The 21,387-nt window shown below is 31.1% G+C and overlaps 1 protein-coding gene, 1 non-coding gene and 1 pseudogene across 2 annotated transcripts; all 3 read left to right on the top strand.

Annotated features, from left to right (window-relative positions):
- Positions 1-9,616: 9,616 nt before the first annotated feature.
- On the top strand, positions 9,617-14,478 carry SEOM (sieve element occlusion m). The gene is made up of 7 exons (NM_001252909.1): positions 9,617-9,829; positions 10,434-10,538; positions 10,823-11,271; positions 11,948-12,054; positions 12,395-12,537; positions 12,781-13,272; positions 13,804-14,478. The coding sequence occupies exons 1-7, from the start codon at positions 9,617-9,619 to the stop codon at positions 14,476-14,478; spliced, it is 2,184 nt and encodes a 727-aa protein (NP_001239838.1).
- Positions 14,479-20,552: 6,074 nt separating this feature from the next.
- LOC106796397 (protein SIEVE ELEMENT OCCLUSION B-like) lies at positions 20,553-21,086 on the top strand (annotated as a pseudogene).
- Positions 21,087-21,270: 184 nt separating this feature from the next.
- TRNAT-UGU (transfer RNA threonine (anticodon UGU)) lies at positions 21,271-21,342 on the top strand. Its single transcript has one exon. It is a non-coding gene; the product is annotated as a tRNA-Thr (tRNA).
- Positions 21,343-21,387: the final 45 nt, after the last annotated feature.

Genomic DNA, 21,387 nt, shown 5'->3' with positions numbered 1-21,387 from the left:
TTAAGTGATCACATGTCATTAAATTTTGATCGTTCATGTTTAGTTATAGATTGAATCATCTCATTCTCATCTAAAATAGTTTCTTCTCATATGATATGTCATGTCATATGAGAGGAAGTTATCTTACATGAGAATAAGATGATCAAATGTGAACAATAGAACAAAACATGAACGATCAAGATTAAATGTCATCGGACTTTTTTGACATTAAATCTCAATCCTCTATTTATGGTTATACAGTTCAAATTTAATCTTCTCACTTTCATATAAGATATGTCCTCTTTCTCTATATATATATATAGGTAATTTTAAGAGTAGTAGGTACCCATGGGTGTGGGTTCTACAATATCCATCCTCACTCCATTAACTAACGAATAGTTGAAATACTTGTATTCATAAGTAACAGATATTTGTTTACACTACTTGTTTCTTATACATAGATATCTTCAATTTTTTTGTCATCCCTAGGAATTTCCATGTAATCAACACAACACTTGGAGAGCTTGCACTCCCCAATCACAAAAGTGTAAAAGCTTTAGCCTCAATCATGTGACCCTTGTCAAGTAAGTATCACAAATAATTGGCTTGGGATAATAACCATCCATAAGATACTCTACTTCAATAATCAAGAAGTAATCTAATTCTCCAAGTTGCTTGAGTGTAGATTGTAGAGTTGGAACTTGTTTCGAAATAGGGTTTCCTTAATTAGGGTCAAAGGTTGCCTAACCAAAGCATCAAATGTATTTTGCCTTTACCCTTTTAGGCCTAACATGCCTTATATATACCCCATTAAGCCATAGTATTATCATATCTTAATTCTATAATCAATGAGTATAAGATATGATAAGATATAAAAAAATACATTTAGTATAAGATATGATAGGAATGTTATCAAGGGTGGATCTAATTTTAAAGGAAGCAAATATATTTGCAAGCTTGCAAAATGGGTCGGTCAAACTTCAAGTATGGACCAGATTGAAGAACAATCAGTCATGAGTCGATTAGAAGTACAAAGCCCCTCATATTTGAAGGCAAAGCTTAGAGAGACTAAAAGGTGTAAATGACTTGGTATTTAGACTAACAAAAGATACACAACCCCTCAATCTTGAAGGTGAAGCCTAAAGAGATGAAAATGTGTAAATGACTTGGTATTTAGACCATCAAAGGGCACACAACCCCTCAATCTTGAAGGCAAAGTCCGAAGAGATTAAAATGTAAATAACTTGGTATTTAGACGACGAGAAGGTAGACAATCCATCAATCTTAAAGGCGAAGTCTAAAGAGATTAAAGTGTAAATGACTCGATAATTAGACGATTGAAAGGTACATAACTCCTCAGTCTTGAAGGCAAAGCCTAAAAAGAATAAAAGGTGTAAATGGTTTTGGTATTTAGACGATCAGAGGGTACACAACCCCTCAGTCTTGAATACAAAGCTTGAAGAGACGAAAAGGTGTAAATGACTTGATATTTAGACGACATGATGGAATGGACCCCCTCGATCTTAAAGGCTTAGCCTGGAGAGATAATGACTTGATATTTAGACGACCGAAAGGTACACAACCCCTCATCTTGAAGGCAAAGTCTGAAGAGATTAGAGTGTACATGACTCGTTATTTAGACGACCAAATGGTATAGAAATCAATTGGCAAAATGAACTGCTAGATTAAGGGAGGAGAATTCCTTATTTTTATGATTTCATGTTATCCACTTTCATAAAAATATTCACATTATTTCCTTTCAAACCAAATATCATGTTAAAATAAATAAAATTTACATACATATCAACCAACCCATTAAAATGGAGTAATTCAAGCAAGTCTTTATTGCATTTTTGGTACTCCTAACATCTGGGTAATTTTTGTCCCTTTATTTTTTATATTCTTTATTTTGGTTGTCATCATGTTTAACCAAGTCAATGACGTGGCATTTGCTCTAGGGGGTGATAAAAAAATAAAAAATTACTCCAGGGGGGTCATCCTGTCTAACACACTTAACTATGAGGTTCTTAAGTGATGGATTAATGAAAATAGATTCATTGTATAGGTAGTAGTTCTTAGAATTTGTGATTAAAGCATAACTCAACCCAACAAAACTGACTTTGTAAGGTGAGAATTATTCAAGCTTTCTAAGTTCTATTTAAGCCATATCTTTAGGTGATGTGGGACTACGCACCTCCCTTGAGGCTGTAATTAAGGTAGCCACTAAATAAGCAACAACTAAGGGAAGCTAGGAAAGACCACAATTAAGGCAACTTTCCAACATTTCCTTCACCCTTAGGGCTACCAACCTAAAGCGTGGTAATGCAAATGACCTAACATTGAAACTATTATAGATTCTTATACCATTTTAGGGCATAATTCAACCCCACAAAATCGATTTCTAAGCTGAGAATTACCCAAACTTTATAAGTTCTATTTAAGTCGTATATATCTTTAGTCGATATGAGATTGAACACTGCTCTTTAAGGCTACAACTAAGGCGAGCTAAGAGTGACCTTAATTAAGATACCTTTCTAATAGTAGTATTAATCGATTCCATTGAGTTATCCTCAATAGTATCATACTTACACAACCTTTTGATCCCTCTCATTTTGACATATATTCATTGATTTGATTTGATTCATTAACATGTCTCTCATGCTCTAAGACCATAAGGATCCACTACATAACTATATCTAATCTCTTTTGCACTATAGATCACTCTTTGCCCTCATCAATGGTTGAAATGCTAAAATAGTCCCACGAGCCTAGTTTGGTTAATTTTGTATTGTTGTACAGCAATTTGCTATAATTCACAACAAAGCCAAATTGTCTTCTATTGTCATTCACCTCAAGGATGCATCTATCTCATTGTCTATGTGGATGGTATTATTAGCTTGAAATAGTACCTTTCACCCTAGGTATCAAAGTTGCTTAGTCCAAGGATGATGTAGTAATGTTTTAAAGGAAGTATGCTCTTGACATCCTAGAAGAGACTATCTTATTGAATGCCAAACCCATGGACACTCCTATGGATCCTAGTATCAAATTGCTACCATCAGGTGGAGCACTTATCAAATCCTGGGAGATACAAGAAATTGGTTGGAAAATTAAACGATCTGACAATTACTTTCCCATATAAGAATTTTAAGTCAGTTCTTGAACTATCTTTGCCAAAATCATTGGGATGTAGTTGTTTGAATCTTGAAAAAACATTAAGAATGCTCTAGTCAAAGGCCTCATTTATGTTGATAGGGGACATGCTTAGGTAGTTGGCTACTAGATATTGATTAGGCTAGCTTACCTAGTAATAGGAGATCCACATCTTAGTATTATGTTTCAATTGGAGGAAACTTAGTATCTTGGAAAAGCAAGAAGCAAAACATAGGGCCATGACTTTAGTAACTTGTGAGCTCATATGGATGAAACAACTCTACATATTGTCTTTGTTAAAGTTTTCCATGAGAAAACAAAACATATTGAGGTTGATTGTCATTTCGTTAGAGAGAAAATCAAGTCAGGAGACATTGTCACATGTTTTGTCAACTATATTGACCTGTTGGCAGATATCTACACTAAAAGTCTCTACGAGGACCAAGAATTGGTTATATTTGTAATAAGCTAGACATATATAAGTACCTTGTTACCCAACTCTACCCATAATAAAATAACAACCTAAGATATAGATCATGTTCCTTGACTCACCAAAAAAAATTGTATTCCTTATTTGCTAAAAGAACATGTCTTGTAAAAGATTTTTGAATAAGATTTAAATTTTTGTGATGTTTTATGATTTGTTTTATAAAAAAATGAAATTTTAATGTAATTACTATCATATTTTTAAATCAATATTATCTATGTCATATTTATGTTTAGCATATTTTACTTCCAACAAATTAATTTAACATGTTTTACCTCAACTTCTTTTTAAAGGTAAAATTTGCCAAAAATGAAAAAATTGAGGGTAAAATTAACTAAAAACAAAAAGTTGAAGATAAAAGTGTAATTATTTTTAGCTTGTCTCATTAGCACAACAACCAAATATAAAATTTGTAAGTTTTTACAAAGTTAGAAGTAAAATATGTCATTTGGGGGGGGGGGGGGGGGATTCTGTAAAAAAAATAAAACAAAAATGCAAAAAATTCTTCTATGAGAATAGTAAAAAAGAAAACATTCAATTCAAACATGAAAATGTGATTGAACTAGTTCTAGTTACTCTTCAAAATGGAATACAGATGGGAAAGAGATTCTTAAAAAAAAAACTAGGAAACAAGCCTTGTGACTCCAACACAAAAGATACAATTTGCTAGGTTTTTAAGAAATTGAAAGTAAAATATGTTAAATTTTAGAATAAAATCCATCCAAAAAATAAAAAATTGGAAATAAAAAATGTAATTAAGTAAAAAAAAATCTTACGTGAGAATAAAAGAAGAAAGTATTCAATTGGAGCATGAAAACATGACTAAATTGATTCTAATTATTCTTCAGAATCGAATAAAAAAAGAAGAAAAATTCTTAAACCGAACAAAAAAAAATTGAAAGACTTTAAAAGAATTAAAGGAGGAGTCATATAAATTATGAAGCAAAAATCGTGTAGTTGATCAACTTTTTAAATGGATCTCTAACTTTTGGCCAACATACTCAAATTTAAAATAAAAAAATAATTGGATAATTGTTTATTTTAATAACAATAAAATTTAAAAATTAAAAAAGATAAAAATCCAAATTAATTAATTTGAATAATAAATGATTTCAAATGTTTATGCAGTTAAATAATAAAACACTTTTTTCATATCTCGAAATCAAAAACTAAAACTAAAAATAAAACCTTATTTGGTCTCTTTGAACCAAATCATCCGTACAGAACATTGATGTATATGACTGCGATGCCACACGTGTGTGCAGAAATCGAGAGCAAAGATGGGAGCCAATGTCGTGAATGAGTGAGGAGATTTTTTTTCCAAAAACAAACAAACAATATAAATATATATATATATATATATATATATATATACACACACACCAAAACATACAATTCCCCTGTGATTTACCAAAAAGATATTTGGGAGATCCGAATTTATAATGTTTTCCAAATTTATTTTCGAAAAACTGTTGAGAATTCGGGTTTTTCACCAAAATTCTTAACATGATTTTTTTAAAGAAAAATTATTATTTAAAAAAAATTTAAAATAATATAATAAAAAAATCAATATGATATAATTTTTTAGTCATCATACAAGTACTTAAATAAATTACAAACTAAAGACAATCAAACAAATTGTGAATTTTTCTGAAGTTAAATTTATGTTTTGTTGGCAGTTTTATTTTGTTATATATTAATTAAAAAATGAGAAAATTAATTAGTAGTTTTAAAATAAATTAAAAAAAATGATAAATAATTTTAAAAAATTAAATTGGTTAAGAACACAATAAATAAATAATTAATTACTATATCTCAGTTATATAATACACATAAATTAAAACACTATGGTAGTTAAGATGAGAGATGGATAATAAACAAAATATAATAAAACGAGAATAACGAAACATATTAACAAATACAATTGAAATATGTTATGCAGGAGACAAGTCTTCTTCTGTTTGGGTTACCTGTTTGTTAAAAATAACTAAAATTTCTATTGGGCAGAATCATTTTTCGTAATTGGATTCTTTTAAATTCCTTTAACATGTCTTCATCACTTTTTCGACTTTGTTATTTCATATTCGATTATTATTTTTTGAATATTTTATATGGCTCGATTGTCGAAAGAATAATCGTCTGACCATATGTGATTCATGAATTTCATAAGGGAAACCCCTAGAGGTGCAACTTGCTTGATGACATCCTTGAGTTTCTCAATGTTGTATGTTCCACTTTCCTTTGTAATATAACATTGTATCATGAGTAGAATGAGTACACCATCAGATTTTCTATTGGTGGTACATAATAATTCTATAGGGTCAATACATAAGTATTGCTCATTGCACATGTTGGTAATAGATTTCATCCACAAATTGACCATAGTTAGCTGAAGGGTGTTGTACATTCTACTCTTGAGTTCACGCCACAACAACATCATCATCAAGATTATGGCTACAATATGCAAATCTTCAACAGAGAAGACTTTATGAGCAACTTCATAGGTGCAAATCTTCAAACACCAAAATTTGCTTATGTGTACATGCAAAGTATACTCATATCTTTGTTTGCATCCTTTCACCAAACTATTGTCGCTAGTTCTTCAGCCAATCAACAAAATATTAATGACTTCGTCCTGAAGGAACAATAGGACAATTTCAACCACAAGAATATGAACAAGTACATCGATAGCCAACAAGAAACACACAACCTCCCAAATGTGGAACTGGTGGACACATACAACATTAATTGCCCTTGTTAAATTATTATGTATTATGATGATTGTCAGTTTGTCCTTATTAATTGATTGAAAACTGAATAATGCTTTAATTGATTGAGCACTGTATTTTTCTAAGATGAATTGATTGAACATTACTTTTTTTAAGACGATTTGACCCCACATTGCTTTTTTCCAGACTATTTGATCTCACATTGCTTGTTTTGAGACAATGTGTCTGTACAATGTTTTTTATGAGACAATTTGACTAAACACTATTTTTTTGAATTACGTAAATCAACTGTAATTAATTATGATTCAATCTAAACTATTTATATTGTCGATGTAATCTCAACCGTTGGTATGATTCATGGGAGAATAATTGATCACCTAATATATATAACAATAAGGGTTAGATGTAACTTAAAAGTTAAAACCTTTGTCTGATACTCACCATATTACTTAAAACATGGAGAGTGTATCTGCTCTATGTATTGCAATGGTGACATAATTACATCATATGAAGGGATAATGTTTGAATGTCTTAGTGATTTTAAAGTCATCAGAATAAGTGAGGATATGTTGCTTGATGCCTTAAGAAAAACAATTTTTAACGCCAACAAAGGTTGTAAAATTTTACTTAATCTTTTTTATCATCAACCAATTTACGTAGGTGATGGTTGTGTTGAATACAACTGTATAGAGCTCAAATGCAATGATCATGAGGAAAAAATATTTTTATCTATTCAGAATTTAGTACCAAACGTCTGATTGAGTTGAATGCAACTTTTGGACATTCTCTAGATGAAATCCTTATTCTACTGCACAAACCAAGAAACTAAAGATAACTTATGAGATCATTGTTATGTTGCGTGATGAATTTATGTAGTTATTGTGCAAACTAGTTGTTACTCTTTTAGAATAAACTTACAATTCATCATTGGAGTTCTGTTGTTACTTTTTTTTAAGATTCTTTACTTTATTCCTATTAGTCCTTGAGGATTATGATATTTACATATTTTTTTTTTCTTCCATCATGCAAAATAGCATTACATCCACAATTTTTTTAAAATGAAAATATAATGAAAAAAAGTTAAAACTATTGTATGATTGAAATATATTTTCCTAGAGTGGATTTTCATTTCCATATTTTAAAATATTTTAATCTTTCTATTAAAAATTAAAATAAATTTGTTGTTAATAAAATTTGTATTTAACCCAGATTTATATTTATGAAACTACACTAACATTCGATTGATGAAACATCATAAACATAAATAAAATAACATTTGATCAAAACTCACCTCCATGAGTTATTTATCTAAACTTTCTTTATTTTTTTCGTCTTCTTCAATTTAGATAAATTAGGCTTCATATTTTTTTAGGTACGTTTAGTTTCAAATTACATCTATTCTAAATATATTATTTATGGATTAATTATATTTTTTTAGAAAAATACTATTTGATACAAATGGTTTACAAGTGTTTTCTTTAAAATAAATTAATTTGAAATTAATCTTTGTGTGGAATTGACAACACCATATAAAGGTTTGCAAAGAATTTTAAACAAAAAAAATTAATATATAATTAACCTACAACATATACAAAATATTTTTTTTATAAATTAAGATATATATATATATATATATTAATAAAAAATTTAAATCAAATAAAAAACATAAAAAAATAATAAATCAATTTCATAATTGGATTTTAAAAATAAAATAAAAAAGGTAATTAAAAAAATAGCATGTGAGAAATCAAGTTGAGAGGGACAGATTTCTCACCTGCTACAATAGTTTGTTTCATTTGATAAATAATTTTCAACTTGTATCATTTGTGTAATTTTTATTTTTTTATTTATTATTTTGATAAAAAGTTTCAATTTTATTTAGTTGGTATTATTTAACCCTTGTGGGTTGGTTTCATACTTTATTAGAAAGAGAAAGGCATAAAATCTTTCCGTTGTGTTTTCTGCCTTCTTATTATGGCATACAATATTCTGAACTGATGTTGCAAGTAAAAACTGGAATCAAAGCAAAGAAGCATACCATTCAATACTAACGGCCTTCAAACACGTTTCCCACTTACCACAATGGTTTCATTACGGTTGTTTCAATATTGACGCCTAATAAGACACAATTTGCTACGCGGTAGCTTCCCATTTATTAAAAGCTTCATAAAAATGTGACGGAAGATGCTAAAGGTGTAATCGGGCCCATCTATACAATACTTCATTCTTATCTATAAAACTAAGTTAAAAATAATATTCATTTTTTTTATAAGATCTCATTTATAGTGTCTGTTATATTAATTATTTTTAAATTAAAAATATTTCTCATTGAAATAACAGAAAAGATGTATTTAGAAATAATTAGAAGAAAAAAATGACAAGGATAATTTTAGAAAAAAATATAAAACAAAAAATTAATATTATTAATTATTTTTCTTAATTTTAACGACTTAGGTAAGTGAGTCTTATATGATAAAAAATCTCACATCATTTGTCTCAATTCTTGGAATGAAATTTATATATCTATTGAATAACTTCACTTAATATTAATTGATTTTAAATTGAAATCTAATATGATATCATAGTTCATTGTTCATTTTGATTCTCACTTATTTTAGTAGGTTTACATTTTCTGACAAATTTTTTTAAAGAAAGAATGACTTATGTATCTATTATACAACTTCCTATTGTTAATTAATTTTAAATAAAAATCTCATATTATATATTATGTATAGCAATTATATATACTTACTCAGCATAGTTTTGGGATCTATTTATCATAGCAATTATATATACTTAACCCAAATAACTTGGAGCCTAGTTTTGGGGGATCTATTTATCATCACGTTTTGTCTACATCACTATTTCTTTGTCTACTTTATACCTTCTTAAGATAGTACGTAGTAGTATAGTACATATAATTGTAGGACTATTCCTCATACCAATTCAAAACGTATATTACACTTATTTCTAAGCCTTTGTCAATGAGTTTATACAATTTAGATTCATGGTGAAGTTTCATTTCATTGACTTGGTACATACTGAAGAGAAGAGGTGGGGGCAGGGGACAAAAGAAGCTTAAGCCTTTCTTTCTCCCTCTTAACGTCCCAAGAACTTAACTATGGGGAAAGAAAGGAAGTTGATTCATTTGGGGTTTATTCCTTTCTATCTATTATATGTAGGCACAACACATTGCACTTGAAACGCAACAACACGAGCCTTGTCTCTTCTTCGCCTCAAAGCCAGAATTATTTATCTTTAGATCACAATGAATAGCATTGGCAAGCTGGGTGCTATGCAAAAACTGATAAAAGGTGGAAGAGCCATGCCTGCAGCTGCAATATCTGATGACAGCGTTTTGGTGAAGAAAATAGTGGCAGAGCATAGCCCTGAGGGGATAGAATATGATGTCAGGCCACTTCTCCATATAGTTGAGGATGTTCTTATATATTCCACCTTGAGTTCTGATAGTGCTACAACGGTATGATGCTAATAGTCTAAGGAGTTAAATATGTTTTTGATCCACAATAAATATAATTTATGTATTTATTTTTTAATAATATTGAATCTTTAGTAAAATAATAATTTTATTTTTGATTCTTAATATTTTTTTAATTCATGATAAACACAAATTTTGTATTTGTTTTTTGATAAAAAAAATTTACTTATAATTTGTCGGGACTAAAACAAAATTCGTTGATTTATTATTAAATAAACATAAAATTTATTAATTTATTATAGATTAAAACAAAATATGAAAGAGCAAAAATAAAATTAAATTAAGAATTCAACCTAAAATAAAAATTTATTAGAAAATGAATACAAAAATTAAGTATTTAAATAGGAATAAAAAATATATTTAAGTAAAAAATAAAAAAAAAATGGTTATGTGAAGAAAATTTTTAAGAGAAACAAATCAAGTGTCTTGTTTCGTGTTTACTTTTTGGTCCCCCAATTAAAATAAAAAAGATAATGTCATTAAAGTTTGGTTTTAATTTTTTTTTGAAAGGAAAGTTTGGTTTTAATTAAGATGTGGATTTGTCTAAGATTTTTCTATCTTTTGATTAACCTGTACAATTTTTCAGGCTGCCCTTACACGTGCTGATCATGTCGAAGACAGAAGCCACCGTCCTGGCCACACAAACATGCTGGAGGCTCTATCTGCTAAGATTGATAGGATTTCCTGTGAGGTGTGATATAGACCAAATTTTTTATAACATTCTCTGTGTAATCGCTGAAACAATGTTAACATGGCTTGATAAACTATCACAAGAGTTTGAACTACTTAACAGATATTTTGCTCTTGCTTCTTAATTTGTAATTAAAACAGATGTATGTATAATAATTTAATCTTAGTAAACACTTCAAACCTTAATTATTTTCCTCATTAGTATTGGCTGGGATCAGCTGCATGCATAATTTCCATCAATGTAACAAATTACGTAACAATATCAAAACCAACATGAAATTTCAGATTTCCTACAAGACTCTCAACGGTGTAGATGCACACTCCACAACAATTGCAATATTTGACATGCTCACAATCTATAAGTGGGATGTGAAGATAGTGCTGGCCTTAGCCGCTTTTGCTCTGACATATGGTGAATTTTGGCTCCTTGCACAAATTCATGACACTAACCAGCTTGCTAAATCAATGGCAATTCTGAAGCTACTACCTAGTATCATGGAGCATGGAAGCTCGCTGAAACCACGGTTTGATACCCTTAATGATCTAGTTAACAACATCTTGGAGGTGACCAAGTGTGTCATAGAGTTCCATGATCTTCCAGCTCAATACATTACACAAGACATCTCAGCCTACACCACTGCCTATAACTATATACCAGTTGCTTCCTACTGGGCCACTAGAAGTATTGTGGCTTGTGCAGCGCAGATTACAAGCCTCACTACCCTTGGCTATGAGTACGTTTTCCCATCATTTTTCAACTATTTTTTAGGCTTAAATATGTTCATGATTTTTAATAAATATTTAATTTCTGTGTTTAGTTTTTAATAAATTTTTATTTTATAACTTCGCATAGCGAAGAGCCTCTGGGCAATGGGGTACGCTAGTTTTTTTTAGTTTTTTTATTTTATATTGAATCTCTAATAAAATAATACTTTTATTTTTGGTCATTGATATTTTATTTTAATCTTTGATCAATTAAAGAATTTTATATTTATTTTCTAATAAATTAGTGAATTTTGATTTAGTTTCGATTAATAACAAATAAAAAAAGTATATTAAAAAAATAAAAAATTTATTAATTTATTAGGAACTAAAAATAAGTGTCAAAAACTAAAATAAAACGAGTGTTTCATTATAAATTAAATGTAAAATAAAAATTTATTAAAAAATAAACATAAAAATTAAATATTTATTAGAGATAAAAAATATATTTAAATTTTTTTTTTATATTTGTTAGCACATACATGATCAGCATTTTGATTTTTGAATTCTCCTTATGATTAATTTACCAAGGCACATGACAGATGGTCATATGTATGAACAAGTTACAATTTTGTCATTTTACCTGGCTAGCACATGGCAGGCTTTGTTTAATATGACACAAATAATATATCAAAAACACTGTTTCAGGATCTTCACATCTACTGATGCTTGGGAGCTATCCACATTGATTTTCAAGCTCAAAAACATAGTCGACCATCTCAGGCAGCTGCTGAATAGTTGCCACGAACATATTGGTAGGCCACTTTTATGTCCTTCTCTCTCTATCCATTGATAAATAAATAAAAACTAAAATAATATCAACAGGAAGTGTTTTCTGCTGTCATTATTTTTAATTACAACAGTGTCACATTATTTACATCATTTCCTTCTTTTGAAAGTTTGTATAGGAAATAATGAAAAAAATACTAAGTTGTTTTTACTGTTTTCTATGTTGTAAATTTTGTAAGATAGCAAACAAAGTAACATCATTTTAATTAAAAAGTAAAAAGAGAAAATAAAAACAAAATACTTTTTCTTAAACCAAAAATAACCCCTAAGCTAGCCGGCTAATTTAACATCATCATTCAATTGTAGGGAAAAAAATGGATGCTGAAGCTTACCAAATGCTACGAGAATTGTTTTCAAAACCTCACACTGACAACATGAAGGTTCTCAAGGCTCTGATTTATGCGCAGGATGATATTCTACCTCTATATGATGGAGTTACCAAGAAAAGGGTTTGATTTTCTAACACACAGTAATTACCTATATGATTAGAGTCTGTTCTGTGATATTTTTATCAATATATCTAAGCTTTTTATTTTAAAAAAATTAATAATAAATATTTTTTTTTGTTAATAAACTTAAAATATAAACCTAAAGTTGTTTTATTCTTAGATCGATCATGTATACGATGCATTAGTATTATGAGAAGTTGTGTAGGTGATGCTAATATTTGTATAATTAATGGAAACAAACAGGTTAGCCTTGAGCCACTGAGAAGGAAGAATGTTCTGCTTCTATTTTCAGGCATGGAGATCTCCACCGACGAGCTTCTGATTCTTGAACAAATCTACAACGAATCAAAGGCTCATGCACCGAGAATGGAGAGTAGATATGAGTTGGTTTGGATTCCAATTGTGGACCCTAACTCTGAATGGATAGAACCAAAGCAAAAGCAGTTTGAGATTCTGCAAGAAAGCATGTCATGGTACTCAGTGTATCATCCTTCTTTGATAGGCAAGCCAGTCATCTGGTTCATCCAGAGAGAATGGAAATACAAGAATAAGCCAATTCTTGTGGTTTTGGACCCACAAGGAAGGGTTTCTTGCCCCAATGCTATTCACATGATGTGGATTTGGGGAAGTGCTGCCTATCCTTTCACAAGTTCTAGAGAAGAAGCTCTATGGAAGGAAGAGACCTGGAGACTTGAATTGCTAGTAGATGGCATTGACCAAGAAATATTGAACTGGGTAAGCATATATTTCTGTATATCAAAACACTTTATTGTTAGTGTGATCATACTACTATTGTATTTTACTATATATACAATTCAGCCTATTCCATAGGAATGTCATCATGAAAAGTTTAACAACACAGCCCCAACCCAAAAGCAAAATTATGTTAACTCAATGGTTAAAATCGTATAGAACCAAATGAGCCCTTTAAGTTCTAACCTATGTGTCAGCACACTGCAGTCTTTGTAGGTAGTACCATTAACTGACCCAACATAGATTGCTACATGTTTTCATCCACCGGTCAAGCTTAAAACCTCGGACTATTTCACATGCTATCTTGCAAAAGAGAGTGAATATGAGCAATACATTCACTCTCTTTTCTTAAACACTACTATTAACTAAAATACATTCAAGTCCACTATATATATGACATGGATCTCACTCTCTATTTAGTGAGTTTAACATAAATTCCAGAGAATAATGCAGAATGTGTTACTATCCTTTCTTGTCTTGAAAATTAATTAATGTCAAATTCTGATTGCACAGGTTAAGGATGGAAAATACATTTTCTTGTTCGGAGGGGATGATCCTGAATGGGTAAGAAGATTTGTGAAGGAAGCCCGCAGAGTTGCAACGGCTACACAAATACCCCTAGAGATGGTATATGTTGGGAAAAGCAACAAAAGGGAGCAAGTGCAGAAAATCATTGACACCATAATTCGTGATAAGCTCAACACTCAATACTGGTCAGAGCAGAGCATGATATGGTTCTTCTGGACCCGTCTTCAGAGCATGCTCTTCTCCAAGCTTCAACTCAAGCAAACAGACGACGATGACCACGTGATGCAGGAAATCAAGAAGCTTCTGAGCTATGACAAACAGGGTGGATGGATTGTTCTGGCAAGAGGGTCTCACATTGTGGTCAATGGACATGCCACAACCGGGTTGCAAACCTTGGTGGAGTATGATGCTGTGTGGAAAGAACTTGCTGACAGAGATGGGTTTGAACCAGCATTTAAGAATCACTACGACAAGGTTCATTCAATTGTTAGTCCTTGCTGCAGGTTTGAGTTCTCTCATTCAATGGGGAGAATCCCAGAGAGGCTCACGTGCCCCGAGTGTCGCCGCAACATGCACGTGCTCACCACCTTCCAGTGCTGCCACGATGAAAAAATTGATGAGGACTTTTTTGTCAGCACTGTTACTCCTCCTACCATTTGATAATTCATTGTTCACTCTCTATTGCTTCCTGTGATTCTCTGCAGCGCAATTTCATGCATAGCCCTATATGTTTACATGTATTTTTTTATTTTTTTTTATCACATATCTATGTAATAAAATGTGAGTGGTGAGGTTCAGGCTCCCCCATTGAGGTATGGGTAAATTATTATGTGATTTGTGTCAGGGCTTGACTCTTATTGTACAATTGACACTTAAAGAAGAGTATGGATAAATTGAGTACTTTTGAATGATCAATAAAGTTACAGTAACTTCTCACAAAACAATCATTTTTTTTCTTTTTTCTTTAAAAAAATAAGAAACAGAAAACCATCATTACAAGTGTCACATCCTCATCTTTTGTGCTCCACCAATTTTAGCCATCAGTGGCAAATTTCCAGAAGAACTACTTAATTCGAGTATGGGTCTATCCTTTTTTTAAGTTTGAACCATCTTAGATAAGATCCATGTAGCAGTCATTGTTGTAATCCTTAAACTACTATCCCTACATCAGTAGATGCCCTGACTAGGATAGAGAAAATCAAGTTCAACAACCTACTTTTAAAAGGTGGATGAAGATTGATTAAAGAGCAAGAAATAAATCTAGTGGTACAAAGTACAGACAACAATTGCAGTGCAGACAATTTTAAACAAAGAACAAGAGATTTTGTGCAAAACCATTGGAAAAAGCAATGAAAAAAGTGCTCTCTACATAAAAGAAATAAGCAAAGTATATCATTTAATTTCAGGAGAAAAAATAAGCCAAGAGGACATATAAAGCATGGACACATTTTAATTGAATGTGAGAATTATCAGATAGATTTCTCAACTCTAATTTAACCTGATGATAATAAAGTGAATAAACCAACTGAATATCTTAAAGCAGCAGTATAAATCAATCTTGAAATAGTATTTAATAAGCCAATGGTGATTCCTATGGTAGCAGTTTGTTAACATTGCCAACGAAGGAAAAAAAGGTAACTCTATATATAAGTCTGCATGGGTTGTTTTTCTTTTTTTTTCTCCTTCCACTTTGTTCACTCATCTTTGAACAAAGTGGAAGTGCACATAACACATGTAATCATTGATGGTGTTGTTGCCCCACCCAAGAGGTTCGTTTTCTTTAGTTAGTTAATTAATGATACAATTTAACATAAAGTCTAATTAATTGCATGCATGATGTTGTGGACGTGCATGTATAGGAGAAGATCATCATCATCATTTTTATTTCTCTACTTGATGTCTATCATATCATTAATTTCATTATCTCTCATGGAAAATATATATATTGGTCAAGATTCACGAGTCATTTTCCTTTCATATGTTTTAAAAAACCATGCATTTTGCTTTTAGCGGTGTACTAAACTTAGATTATACTCATCATCAGGTAATCAATTAGCTTTGTTATTATTTTGTTTGGTGATATACTAATTATATATAGCTAAATAAAGGAAGAAAATGATTAATATATATATATATATATATATATATATATATATATATATATTATAAAAATAACACTTTTTAAGACAGTTCTTTGAAAAATCATCTTAGAATTTCTAAGATAATTTACTGTCTTAGAATCCTCAATTTTTTTAAAAGACATTCTAAGATAGTTTTCCAAAGAATCATCTTAGAAAATAGATTTTTCAAAACGGTTCTTTTAGAAAATCATCTTAGAATTTTCTAATTTTTTCTTATTTTTAAAAGACATTCTAAAACGGTTTTTTAAAGAAACATCTTAGAAACTACTTTTTAAGACAATTTTTTCAAAAAATCATCTTAGAATCCTTATTTTTTTTTAATTTTCTTTAAAATACATTCTAAGACGGTTCATCGAGAAAACCGTCTTAGAAATTGAACCTTCTAAGATAGTTTATGAGAAAAACTGTCTTAGAAGCATCTATTTTTTTTCAGAAAATAATTTCTAAGACAATTCTTGGCAAAATCGTCTTAGAAGGAAGTCTTGACTTTTCACTATGACGACTTCAAAGATAATTGAAAACCATCGTAAAACTCCCCTCAAAACTATTATGAAAAGTGATATTTTAGTAATGCAACCCAATATGACACGTAGATCACCTCCAATGATAAAAATAATCAATGAACAACTAGTTAAACAACATTGAAAATGCTCCTAAAGATATATTAATCTTAATTTGTAAAAAAAATATTCCGCTCATTAATGATAGGCATGGTCTCATCTCTTGCCTAACAAAGCCGAAATTTAACAATGTCAAAACCAACATGTAATCTCAGATTTCATGCAAGACTCTCAATAGTTTAGATGAACACTAAAAAATAGTTGCAATATTTGACATGCTTACAATTTACAAGTGGGATGAGAAGATAGTGTTGGCCTAAGCTGCTTTTACTCTAACCTGTGGTGAATTTTGGTTGTTTGTTCATATTCATGATACATACCAATTTGCCAGAGCATTGACACTTCTGAAGCAACTACCAAGTATCATAGACCATGCAACCCCGCTGAAACCACACTTTGATACCCTTAATAATTTAGTTAACATCGTACTAGAGGTGACCAAGTCTATCATAGAGTTCCATGAACTGTCGATTGTTTCGCGCTCTCCGTGATGCTAATCGGCAAGTACACCGAGTCACACAAGTAATATAAAACAGTAAGATTCGAGTATCTTATCCACAGGGAACTTGTTTCACTCAGAAAATGTATGTTTAGTGAGCAAACATTTGTACACCATCAAAAGCGAAGTAAATATCAAGTTGGAGTTTTGTATGGAAACCTAGTTAACTATGAATTAAATATCTACAGTTTGAGAAGTAAAAACAGTCAAGTGAGAAAGCGTTGGGTTGTTCTACTGAATCTACCTTTATGTTGCTATATATTTTTCTCTATTTAATGGTATTCTAGTATTCTTATGCTGAGAAATTATCCAAACCAAGATCCCTCGAGTGAATGAGCCTAACTCTCTTTAAACCTCGTCCTTGGTCCCTCAACAAACTCAGTCTAAAAGAGTTGCGTTAAGTCTACAGCATAATATGGACTAGTTCGCTATACTTCATTCCTAGACATACAATTTTCTAGTTCTAAGGCTTTAAAGCACTTCCCATTGCTAAAAAACCTAACTATACATACAAATGGATGATCCAACCACAAACATGTAAAAATAAGCATGGATAGAAGCAATGAACACATAAAAACAACATTAAATAGATAGTGAAAGAATATTACATCAAAGGTTCAGCAAAACTTCCTAACCAAGAGGTTTAGTCTTCCATTACAAGTAATGAGCTTTCAATACAAAGGATAGATTTTGAGGGAAGAAAATGACTAAGGATGGTTGAGGATGTCTCATTCAACCTCTAGAACCCTAATCTCACTCCTCTAACCTAGACTCTCTTGGTGGCTTCATTTCTGTCGCTCTAGCTTCTCCTTTGGCTCTATTTTTCGACACCTTTGTTTTTTGACTCCTCCCTAGTTTTCGCCAACTTCAGTTTTTTAAAGGCTAATTGACGTTTCATATTTTGAAGGCTCGCTTAGCGAGATTGGCTTGCTAAGCGAGAGTAAGTGAAATTTGACTTAGCAAGTTGGGCACGCTGAACGCTAGAAGAGACAAATGACTCGCTGGGCGAGCTTGCGGTGCGCTGGGCAAGCACATCTTTGACTGATCTCTTCTAGGATTTCTCAACACGCTAAACGAGTTGTGTGTCTCGCTTAATGGATGTCACTCGCTAAGCGCATATGCCTCGCTTAGCGAGACACTAGTTGCTTGAACCTTCTCTTTTTTTAGCCTAAAATTGAAGTGGTTTCAACATTAATTCATAAAATGGGAGTATCTACTATATAAAATCAAACTAAACATGAAAATATTTACAATTCCTACAAAAAGAACCATAAATTGGTGAAAAGATGTTAATTTTATGTAAGTATTCAATACAAAAGTTAGTCGTAAATAACGACTAACATCGATAACTCAATACAATACACAAAACATACCAACCTACTCCACTTCCTATAACTATATCCCAATTGCTTCCTACTAGACCATCAGAAGCATTATGACTTGCACAACTCTAATTACCAAGCTAACTACACAAGGCTATGAGTATGTATTTTAATATTTGACTTAAATATGTTTGAGATTCTTAATATATATTTGATTTTCGTTTTGAGTCCCTGATAAATTTTTTCGTTGTTATAAGTCTTTGATATATTAACAGTTTTGTTTCGAGTCCTATCGTTAGTTAAGTGATGATGTGACATTATCTCAACAACTCTTTCAATATATACGTCGTTGGGACGATGTCACATCATTACTTTACTGTTGATAGAGACTCATAACAAAACTTTTAATAAATCATGGATTCAGAACAACAAATTTTTTTATTAGGAATTCAAAACAAAAATCGAATATATATCAAGAACTTAAAAATTATCTAAGTATTAATATTTTATGTTTGTTAACACATCCAATGTCAGGATTTTAAATTCTCTTTACAAATGAGTCCACCAAAGCAACAATAATAATATGTCAAAACATGCACTGTTACAGGATCTTCACAACCACTTATTCATGGCAGCTATCCACATTGGCTTTCAAGCTCAAAAACATAATCAACAATCTCATATAGCTACCATGAATACATAAATAAACAAATTGAAATGATATCTATAGTGATCGAGTGGTTCTAAGATGGATGATGATGATCACCCAATGCTATGTGGTTTATATGATTTATATGATTTATTTTTTACACCCCAAACCAGTACATAAAGGTTCTTGGGGCCTTGATTTACTCACATGATGATATTTTGCCTCTTTATGATGGTCTTAGCAAGAAAAGGGTTTGACTTTTTAACACAATAACCACCTATATGATGCATTAATTACTATTATGTGAAGTTAAGTTGGTGATGCTAATGTTTGTATAATTAATGGAAATAAATAGGTTAACCTTGAGCTACTCAGAACAAAGACCGTCTTGCTTCTTTTTTTAGGCCTAGTTATTTATACCGATGGGATTGAGATTCTTAAAGGCATTTATTACAAATCAGCATGGAACATGGGTTGTAGATACGAGTTAGTTTCGATCCCAATTGTGGACCCAAACTTTGAATGGACTGAACAAAAGCAAAAGCAGTTTAAGAGTCTGCAAAAATGGATGCCATGGAACTCAGTGCATCATCCTTCATTGATAGCCAAGTCAGTAATCTCATTCATCAAGAGAGAATGAAAATGCAAGAACAAGCCAATGGTTGTGGTTTTGGACCCACAAGGAAGGGTTTCTTGCCCCAATGCTATTCACATGATATGGATTTGGGGAAGTAGGGCCCATCCTTTTTCAAGTTCTAGTGAAGAAGATCTATGGAAGCATGAAACCAACTTGACACTTGGTTTACTTCTAAATGACATTGACCATGTTTTACTTTCCTAGCTAGGTAAGCATATATTAATTCCATTTACATAATCATGTGACATCACCAACCTTTTATGTTTTAACAGGAAAATCGTCAAGTATATATGGTCACTAGTAATTCAGAGAGATGAACGAATATTACTATGTGTAGAATTGACAATGAACTGCAGTCACACTCCATCATTCTAGTTTAAAACTAGGGACTATTCACATGCCATCTTGCAAAAATGAATATTATTTAGCAACACATAAACTTAGGAGTTGGGGCTATTATTGACATGGGTCCATTCTATATTTAGCGACTTTAACATAAAATTTAGATTTAAATATATTTTTTGTCTCTATAACTTTTCTTTTTTTAATTTTTGTCATTGTAATATTTTTTCGTTTTAGTCATTTTAAAATGTGTTTGTTTTGTTTTTTATTTTTAAAGCATTTTAGATAGTATTTTAAACAGTAAAAAAAAATTTAAACAATAAAAAATGTTATTTAAAATATTTTAAGGACGAAAAATAAATAAATATATTTTACAAGAACTAAAAAGATGTTTTTTTGCAAGAACGAAAATGAAAAAAATACTAAATTATATAGACGAAAAATTTATTTAAACCTAAATTTTATATAATAGTAATAAAGAATGTCATACTAGACTTTCTCGTCTAGAAAATTAATGAATTTCAAATTCGGATGATTCCATATTCAAGGTTGAAGGATACGATTACATTTTTCTACATGGGGGGGGAGGGGATGACCCTGAATGGGTAAGAAGGTTTTTGAAGGAAGTCCACAAGGCTGCAACGACTACAGGAATGAACTTAAGGATGCTATATGTTGGGAAAAACAACAAAAAGGAACAAGTGCAAAAAATCATTGATACCATACAGGGTGAGGAGCTCAAAATTAAATACTGGAAGATTCCGTCTTTAGAGCATGCTCTTTTCCAAGCTTCAACTCAAGCAAATCGACGATGAGGACCATATGATGCAGGAAATAAAGAAGCTTCTGAGCTATGACAAACATGGTGAATGGTTTCTTTTGGCAAATGGGGATAACAATGAAGACATTGCCACAACTGGGTCGCCATGTGGAAAGAAAATATTAACAAAGATGGGTTTAGAAAAACTTTTAGGAATCACTATGACAATATTCATTCATTTGTTAGTCCTTGCTGTAGGTTGGAGTTCTCTCATACAATCGAATCGACAGAATCCTAAGGCCACTGTTCACGTGTAGAAATTTAAAAAAAATACTAGTATTATCCAGTTAGTAAGAAGATTCAAGTGGTGTTTCATTTTTATCACTAGTTTAGCAGTTTGCAGGATTCAATAAAAAAATTCCAGTAAAAAAAGGAGTAATAAAATATGAAATTTAAAAATTGCAAATTTGATGCCAGAATTGGCCCCTATAGCTCAGTGGTAGAGCGTCAGTCTTGTAAACTGAAGGTCTGTAGTTCGATCCTGCATGGGGGCATTCTTTTATCTTTGTTTTTTCACTTTATTTTTCCATTGCCTTTTG

This window comes from Glycine max, chromosome 16 (genome assembly GCF_000004515.6).
Source record: "Glycine max cultivar Williams 82 chromosome 16, Glycine_max_v4.0, whole genome shotgun sequence".
Classification (NCBI taxonomy): Eukaryota; Viridiplantae; Streptophyta; class Magnoliopsida; order Fabales; family Fabaceae; genus Glycine; species Glycine max.
Note: the sequence above shows the minus strand (reverse complement) of the source record. Positions and strands in the feature narration are given on the sequence as shown.

Excerpts from the sequence above, each read along its gene's own strand:
- SEOM (NM_001252909.1), top strand. The coding sequence starts at position 9,617 with ATGAATAGCATTGGCAAGCTGGGTGCTATGCAAAAACTGATAAAAGGT. Across the intron at positions 12,538-12,780 it reads ATGGAGTTACCAAGAAAAGG|GTTAGCCTTGAGCCACTGAG; the intron begins GTTTGATTTTCT and ends GGAAACAAACAG. Across the intron at positions 13,273-13,803 it reads ACCAAGAAATATTGAACTGG|GTTAAGGATGGAAAATACAT; the intron begins GTAAGCATATAT and ends CTGATTGCACAG.